The sequence below is a fragment of the Eurosta solidaginis genome, chromosome 3 (genome assembly GCF_040869045.1).
Source record: "Eurosta solidaginis isolate ZX-2024a chromosome 3, ASM4086904v1, whole genome shotgun sequence".
Lineage (NCBI taxonomy): Eukaryota > Metazoa > Arthropoda > Insecta > Diptera > Tephritidae > Eurosta > Eurosta solidaginis.
The window spans coordinates 51,739,164-51,747,842 of NC_090321.1; the positions used below are offsets into that span (position 1 = coordinate 51,739,164).

General features: G+C 35.1%; 2 protein-coding genes across 3 annotated transcripts; one reads left to right on the forward strand and one right to left on the reverse strand.

Moving 5' to 3' along the window:
* The first annotated feature begins 4,965 nt into the window (after positions 1-4,965).
* On the forward strand, positions 4,966-5,479 carry LOC137246370 (protein PET100 homolog, mitochondrial). Its single transcript, XM_067777465.1, has 2 exons — positions 4,966-5,008; positions 5,062-5,479. The coding sequence occupies exon 2, from the start codon at positions 5,092-5,094 to the stop codon at positions 5,338-5,340; it is 249 nt and encodes an 82-aa protein (XP_067633566.1). The 5' UTR covers positions 4,966-5,008; positions 5,062-5,091; the 3' UTR covers positions 5,341-5,479.
* A 459-nt stretch (positions 5,480-5,938) lies between these two features.
* On the reverse strand, positions 5,939-8,348 carry hng1 (hinge1). 2 transcript variants are annotated; one of them, XM_067777467.1, is made up of 3 exons: positions 7,945-8,348; positions 7,636-7,868; positions 5,939-6,962 (listed from the first exon to the last, which is right to left on the reverse strand). In XM_067777467.1, exons 1-3 carry the CDS (start codon positions 8,250-8,252, stop codon positions 6,457-6,459), a joined length of 1,047 nt encoding a protein of 348 aa, XP_067633568.1. In that variant the 5' UTR covers positions 8,253-8,348; the 3' UTR covers positions 5,939-6,456. The 2 variants fall into 2 exon arrangements, with proteins under 2 accessions (XP_067633568.1, XP_067633567.1); XM_067777466.1 differs by having other exon boundaries at positions 5,939-6,965.
* Positions 8,349-8,679: the final 331 nt, after the last annotated feature.

Consider the following 8,679-nt stretch of genomic DNA (forward strand, 5'->3'; position numbering starts at 1 on the left):
CGAACGTTAGCAGAAGGTTTCAAATAATCAGGATGCCCCTAAATTCGTTACAGTATTACCCATTTCCTTATAAAAATTGTATGTTTCAACAGGATAAATAAGGCGATAGCAACATAAAAAAATTAAATATACATTTATTTATTTATATATTTATTTGAAGAAAGATCAAGAATTTATGTAAAGCGTCTGAAATCGTATGTGAAAACAGGGTAGTAACCATACCATAGCCAACTAATTGGTTTTTGGTTTCTCGCCATATCCATAACCTAAAAATATTTGAGTTGGTTAATTTAATAACTTTTTGTAGATTTTATTCATTGTTTTGGATACGTTATGACTAAGAGACTTATTTTTTGTGGAATATGTTTATAATTTTTTGCGTTTTCTTCATTTTTATGAAATTTTTACGATTTTTAGGTTAAGGCCTCATTAATCGATCATATTGGATATGGTTATGGATATGGGTATGGTTGCGACTATGGGGTTAGGGTTAAGGAAGTTTAATTAACCCTTTACTTCCATTTATTGATATTTTGAAAAATATTTACTTACATAAATTCAGCTTAGGTAATGCATTACACAGCTGGAAATCACATGAATGCCTTGGAAATTGGTGCAAACCCCAAGTTGGCTATCCATTTTACTACAACAACTTTGCATTCATAGTGATTTTAAAAAATCTGGACTTGCGCTGGACAGGTTGGTACGTACACATCACAAAACTAACACATTTTTTTAAAGATTGGCACTATTTTTTGTAAATAAATCACTTTTTTACGTTCGCGCACTTTGAAATTCACTTTAGAATGTTCGAATTTCAGATAACTGCTATTCTGGCGCGCTTTTCAGCTGTCATTATGCGTGGGAGCAGGGCGAGAACACAATTCACACACATAAGATTGTGAATTCACAAGTTCAAAATTGCTTCGTTCTGCGCATATACGTCACACTTGACTTCTTCAGCGAATGGAAGAAAGAGAGACAAATTGCCTTTAAAATAATGTTTACATGCGCAATGCAAGCTAAAGGAAAATTACGTAAAAATTGTCTTTAAAATAATGTTTATATGCGCAATGCGCCACCTTCTAATATTCCATCATGGTGCGAGAAATGCTGACTTAGAATACCCAATTGGAAAATGTTGGTGTAAGTCTAATTGTGCAAATTCTATTAAGAATGATTTAGATGAATAGAAGATGTCGCACACTTATGGATTTCTCAAAATGTATACAATGGCGCGTATTCATAGTCGAAATAAAATAGGGTTTTACTGGTTTAAACATGGTTCTAAATTAATTATCATTTTAAGTCTGTTATAGTCCACTTAAACAGTATTTTATCTCTAAAAAAGTATTTTAAATTTAAAATGACATGAGCGCGATTTTAGTTTTTAAAATAGGTTTTAAGTTGGTGGTTAGCTGTTAAAAGTTGTGAGAAATTAAACAATTTGCTATTTAAACGCGATGACCTTAAATGGAAGTGAAAAAAGGCTTCCCCGACAAGCAAATATACGTCAGGACCTTATTTATTATACCTACAATGCGTATCAATATGTTTGTGACCAAAATGCGAAATCTTGCATTAAAACTATTCCGCATTCATAGAAATTTGTGAGTTTTGATATATTAGTATCTTTTGAGGAAAAAGTAGCATCCTATACTGATTTTGGTATTAAATTTAGAAATAAATATTCAGTGGAAGGAATTATTTATCCGAACGCGCCAAAGTAATACTTTTAGTCTGTCAAGATATTTTTGCAAAAAAAAAGTTTAAGACTTTCATGTGGTTGATGTAATTTTGGTGATATTGTTGTACACAGAAAAGAATTAACATTTGCCAATTCCTCTTAAAAGAAAGCGTGAAATAAAACACGGAATACAACAAGAATTAGCAACAAAAATTTGAAGAACTGCTTGGTATGGGCGCTGTTGTACTACTTCCCTCCGTTATCACCCCCTTAGTCTATGTCATGATCGACTTGAGTTCAATGATTTTCTAATGTAAAAGGGACTTACACTTTGCATGTACAATAGCCGTGTTTTTTTTACACGTAAACGTCTATACGCTTAAACTTTATATGGACTGCTAATCGACAAACTTTAAATACACCTCTGAAATTGATGCGCATAAAATTTGTCCTGCTAACTTCTATATATCTACACTAATTCTATGTATTCTATGTGTGTCCACAATTCATCGCAACTGATTTAGCTATATGTTATACCCTATGGCCATCAGAGTGTTGTGTCTCCGCTTTTCGGTACACCCTGTGGCTGTAGCTAGTTATTTAACCACTGCCGCTAGATGGGTCTCCTAAGCATTATCTAAGCGAGGATAGGCGTTTTTTTTTTCACGCGCAAACGTAAACGTATACGCGTGTATAAAAAAACAAGGCTAATGGCTCAACATTCTAGGTCACTTCTTTCCTATAGAAAACTATACAAAACTCCCTTTATATTTGCAGACTTTGCGAAGATAGACCTAAATTTGATTTAACCTGATTATCAATGAATGTCCTGCATATTAGCCGTGTTTTTTTTTACACGTACACGTCTATGCGATTAAACTTTATATGGACTGCTAAGCGTCAAACTTTAAATACACCTCCGAAATTGCTGCTCATAAAATGTGTACTATTAAATTTCAATACGCATTATACTCATATGTAACTGAAATATGTGTCTATGCTTCACCCTATACACTAATTCTATGTATTCTATGTGTGTCCACAATTCATCGCAACTGATTCAGCTATATGTTATACCCTATGGCCATCATAGGGTTGTGTCTCCGCTTTTCGTTACACCCTGTGGCTGTGGCTAGTTATTGAACCACTGCTGCTAGATGGGTCTCCTAAGCATTATCTAAGCGAGGATAGGCGTTTTTTTTACGCGCAAACGTAAACGTATACGCGTGTATAAAAAAAACACGGCTATTATTAGTATCGAGGTTAGACATAACTCTTTTTCAATTTGGGGTCTATTTAATTAAACGGCTTTAACGGTTAGGGCCACCTAACATTTAAGGTTTACATCATTTTGGCCGTAACATCTGTCTTAATGCAAACAACTTTTCTTTACAACATTCTTACAAACTATATGAAACGAGTGTATGAGTGAATAGCCTTGTTGCTTCATTTGCTTTAAGGAGCCCAAATCCGCTTTAACTACATATTCGTTTATGTTGCGATTAAATTAAGTAAATTTTCTTTAAATAGGTAAGTTCATGTTCAACGAATAGATTGTGCACTCAATTTTTAATTGACGGCTGAACAAAAACAGCGAATTTTTACAAAACGTTTGCTAATAATTTTGAAATAGAATTGAATGATAATTATCCGCCACCGGATTATGATCAAAACGCGTTTTCAGGTATTCCTTTGACAATTTTTGTGGTATTAGCTGTGTTTTTTTTTTATTCTATATACGTTTACGCTTAAACTTTATATGGACTGCTAAGCGACAAACTTTAAATACACCTCTGAAATTGCTGCGCAGAAAATGTGTCCTACTAAATTTCAATACACATTATACGCAGATGTAACTGAAATATGTGCCTATGTTTCACCCTATACACTAATTCTATGTATTCTATGAGTGTCCACATATCATCGCAACTGATTCAGCTATATGTTATACCCTATGGCCATCAGAGGGTTGCGTCTCCGATTTTCGGTACACCCTGTGCTGTAGCTAGTTATTTAACCACTGCCGCTAGATGGGTATCCTAAGCATTATCTAAGCGAGGATAAGCGTTTTTTACGCGCAAACGTAAACGTATACGCGTGTGAAAAAAAAACACGGCTATTGTACGAGTTTTTGTCAAGTAAAAAATTACCATTTTTTATACGTGGAGTCAAGTAACCACTGTTGTAAGGAACAGGGTGAACTTTTAAAATTTCTAAAAAATGTCTTCATAGCACCAATCAATGCCTTTTTTCATGCGGATACCCTGTCCATGCTTATTTTAGCTGAAATCTGTGTTTAATATGTCTAAGATAGACCAAAATTTTAAATCCCATTTTTAATTTAGGCAAGATTTTAACTAAAGAGTATTTTAGTCAGCGACTACGATTACGGGCCAATATGTGCAATATTTGATTTTGTAAGCTTTTAGTTATACCCATATAACACTGCTTTATTTTCGTATATTTTTTCTTGTATTTTATTTTCAATTTTTTATCGCACTCCCTCCTAATACGGCTTCAGTACTGGTGTGTGTACACTATATTTGAAAAACCTAACGAAATATAAGGAAAACAATCTAGTTCATTAAAAACAAACGAGCCAGTTTGTATTTCGATAGGTTTGTTTGACATTCGGCCTTTTTTTATTTTTTTTTTTTTTTTGTCACATGAAAATTTTGTTTTTAGTTTGAAAATTTGGTGCGTAAAAACAATTTAAGTCAACTTTCTTGAGGAAAAAGTGAATCATTAGAGACCGAAATAATTTTGGCGTGTTATTTGCATTGTTTTTATTGTTAAAAGTGTTAATGTAAAAATAAAATGTAAAACATAAACAAAAACATGTCAAACCCACTAATTTTGGGGGAATTCTGGTCTCGCTTTTTCATGATAGAAATTGTTTTTGTGTTTTGAAGTTTCGATAAAGTATCGTCATTTTTTTAGCTTGGAATCCAAGCAAAAATAAAATAGTGTCATACATGCTTTAGTTTGCAAATTGTTTCATGTCGTCCACATTTGAATGTGTTGCAGGGTATCTGTTCCCAAATCACCTAACCAGATTGCGTATTCACGAGTTCAAAATTGCTTCGTTCTGAGCATCTACGTCACAGTTGACTGCTTGAGCGAATGAAAGAAAGAGAGATAAAAACAAGAGCTAAGAAAAATGACACATAAATCGGCGATAAAAAGAGCTGATCTAATGTTTACATGCGCAATGCGCAATCTTTTATGTGATATGTGGTGCTGTCAAATGTCTTCGGCTAGATGGCAGCACTGCAAAATGATAATTTCCCAAAACATAGTCAGCTGTTTAACAATATACAAGTTAGTATTTTTGTAATTATTTCATTGCAGTTAATATTTTTAATTAAAAACAGTTAATTGCGGTTATTATAAATAAATCAAAAATGGGTAGCTGGGGCTTGGAAGTATTTAAAATGACATTGTACATGAGCTTTCCGGTGGCAATGTTTCACATATTCAATCAGCCGGCTTACTTTGAGGAATGGGTCACCAAAACCAAACGTGAGCTCTATCCACCAGAGGCCTTGGGGCACCGTGACGAATTACAAAAGGCGATAAAGGATATGCAACAAAAGCGAGATAATGAAATGATGAAAGCGTTAGAAGATATAGAGAAACGTGAAAAAACGTAAAGGATGGAAATATGTCATAAAAACAAGGTTTTGGTTTAATGCTAAATCCACTAATATAGTTATGTAAGGTTATTCATTTGTCAATTGCATTGTTTACATTTATATAGAAGAAATTATAAATCTTGAATATCCTTAATAATGTCGTGTTTATCGTGTAACAAAGGCTTCTGCAGTCTTTAACAAATCAGAGATCCCAGAAAGGTCGGTATAATTTTATAGTAGGCCAAGCATTCTACTTCTCACAGCACGCCTAATTCCAAGCATGTTAATGCACCAAATGGGTTAACAACAACACAATACACAGACCCAAAGATTTGAAGAGGCCAAACAAAACGTTCCCAAAACGTACTCGGGCTGCCCATATCTATACTACCCTAACCGCCTCTGAAGTAGCTCTTGCTGTTAAAACAACAGCCACCGGACCAAAGTGTTGCATATATATATATATTTTTTTTTTGTTTTTGTCTTTTAGAAAGATCAATTTGGCGTCGAGAAAAAAATGTTACTGTGAAGTTGCTTAAAAACGAATAGAGCACAGCAACGAAAACAAACAATGGTATGGGGTCCAACAGCGTCAAATAACAGAAAAAGGCCTTCCTTAAAAAAAATATTAAATACAAAGAGAAGATTTTATTATCATATGAAGTTATGTAAACAAATATGTTTATTTAATGTTAAAAAGTGGATGAAGATATACATTCGTTGCATATCTAAATTTTACATTCAAACTTAATTAGAACTTACAACAATTTCTATAGTACTTCGTGTAACTGAGTAAAAAAAAATTAGTTATTTAATAGAATTAAAAAAAAAGGTAAAAACCTTATTGAATATCTAGCGCATTAGCGCTTTTTATTACTACAATCTTTTGTTTGGCTCTTCTTTCTTGCTGTTGACGAGCACAATACTGTTTCTTTAAAATCTCGTCTTAGCCTTCCCATCTAAGTACAGAAAGAATATGAGACAATCGAAAAATCCTAAAAAAAAACCGCTTATCGTATACTAAAATCTTAAAACTAGTAGTTTTAAAACGCATTTGAATCTTGCTAAAAGCTGTTCATGGCATAGCAGCTTGTGCCTTAAACAATTCTTTTTCTTATTATACTCTTGTTAGATTCAATTCTTTTTAGTTGTTGTTGCTGTTGCTGTTGTCGTTACTTTCGCACTCTCCTCCAATTCAATATACTTTTCAAGTATTTGAAACATTTCTACTTGTGCTTTGATTTTATGGCGACGTGAGAGCTGCTTTAGATAAACGGCTATAGATTTACCAAAAAGATCATCTTCCGTCTCTGCAGCGGCGCATACATTCTGATAGTTATTAAAATGTGGTATACTATGTTGTGGCAACTGTGTGTGATGTGAACGCGATTGTGTGTGCGCTATACCGGTTGTCGATGGTATATGGTGTTGCCCGTGACTTGATGCTGGGTAATTGTATATGGAGCGATTTGAATCATGATGTTGTTGTTGCTGATGTGCAGCAATTGGCACTATAGGATTATCCATTACTTGCGTAACACTATAGCTGCTAATTGGTTGTGTGGTTGGAATGCTTTTATGAATCTGTTGTTCCTCATTTATTGGAGTTTCCACGCATTCTTCATATACTTCACCTGCATCTACTGGGAAAAAATAATTCAAAAAATAATGGTGTAAAGAGAAGTAAATATTAGCGGGTACGAGGGTGCTAACAAAATGTACTTCAGTACACCTGAAAATGGTAAATTGCGACGCCGGGCTAAGATAACAGTATTTCTCATACCAGTGTAATAAAGCCCTGTCATTCTTTAGATACACAGCGAAATAGAGGGCAAGACATCGTGGGTTCCATGAGGAGCTTGGAGTCGCCAGAGCCTCGTTTGTTAGTGAAACACGATTCGCCGCGGATAGGTGAGGTTGACAATTGGGTTTGGAGAAGCTATATATTGCGCTGGCAACCTGAAAAGGTTGCGCTACACAACCCCTTGAATCTGGTATTTTAGTCGCCTCTTACGACAGGCATACCTACCGCGGGTATATTCTGATCCCCTAACCCGATGGGGGGTTCTCATTGTCGTCGTATAACAAGACTTAATCCGGCTTAATCGTTTCATCCGTTCACGTATATGGAAGGTAACTGATATAACAGCCCTTGGTAGAGGGAAACCCCTATTGATTCCGTCCGGCTGTTATACAAAACACATTCTCGCGTCTCCATTTCAAGCGATCGTTGAAAACTCATTGTTTTGCTTAAATGGGACACAACTGTGCGACCTTTTGTCAACACCCTCGTAAGCTTTGCTCTAAATATACCATCTACAAATTCTGGATAATCTTCAGATTCCATAGTAGCCTCCTCTATTTTGTTCGTATAAGCATTCGAATGGCCATCATCGTAACTTTGTAAATTATAATCATCTTCTTCTTCAGCATCGGTCATTTCTGATTTGCTATTTTGCATTTGCATATTCTGCGCGATTTTAGACATTTTTGCATCATCAGCACTTTGACAGTCGTATTCAACATAACCATTACGTCGTCGTGTTCTACATGCAGTATTGAGGAATAGCAACCAGTTATAAACCATTATAGAAATATTACAATTAACCAGCCCATACCCACCTGCGTTTTCGCACATATCTACGTAGGAAATCCATTTGTCGAAAAAATGGATTATTACCAAATTCGTTCTTATCCGGATGCAAACGCAGTTGTTTCAGCTCACGCGAATAGCGATCTCGTAAACAGGTCCATCGACGTCGTGCGTCTGATGACGACATACCGATCATGGCGCCCACTTGATCCCATTCTTGTTCCTTGCGATAGGCTAAACGGAAATCTGGATGTCGTGGATCATATAATACTGGTGACATTTTTACGCGGCCAATCAACGCCAAATCACACTCTTCCAATGAGCGATGTCCCGTCATTGTTAAGCTGATTTTATAAATTTTTGCCAAATTAAAGAATTTTGTTTCTATTTGGCATTTGATATTTCTAATTATTTAGAGATGCACGTAAACGGATAAATGTATGAAGTAATCGGATCGGGATTGACGTCATATAACCCATGATTGACGTTTTGATTTTTGATCTGTGTAAGGCGCCATCTAATGCAAATTCGTTCAAACTGGTATATAGGCTTAAATTATTTATATGACGTTCCAATGAAGCGTGATCCAGATACGGATAGAAATTTAACATGCAAATGCAACAATGTTAAATTTTTATCGGTATCTGGTTCACTGTTCATTGGAACGCAAGGTTATTTGTTGTTGTTGTAGCAATAAGGTTAGTCCCCGAAGCTTTGGAGAGTGTTATCGATGCGATGGTCCTTTGGGGTTGTTTAATAAATTC

Coding starts and splice junctions, on each gene's coding strand:
- LOC137246370 (XM_067777465.1), top strand. CDS start 5,092: ATGGGTAGCTGGGGCTTGGAAGTATTTAAAATGACATTGTACATGAGC.
- hng1 (XM_067777466.1), bottom strand. CDS start 8,252: ATGACGGGACATCGCTCATTGGAAGAGTGTGATTTGGCGTTGATTGGC. Junction 7,869..7,944: donor AGATATGTGCGAAAACGCAG/GTGGGTATGGGC, acceptor TACTGCATGTAG/AACACGACGACGTAATGGTT. Junction 6,966..7,635: donor TTATCCAGAATTTGTAGATG/GTATATTTAGAG, acceptor ATTTTTTCCCAG/TAGATGCAGGTGAAGTATAT.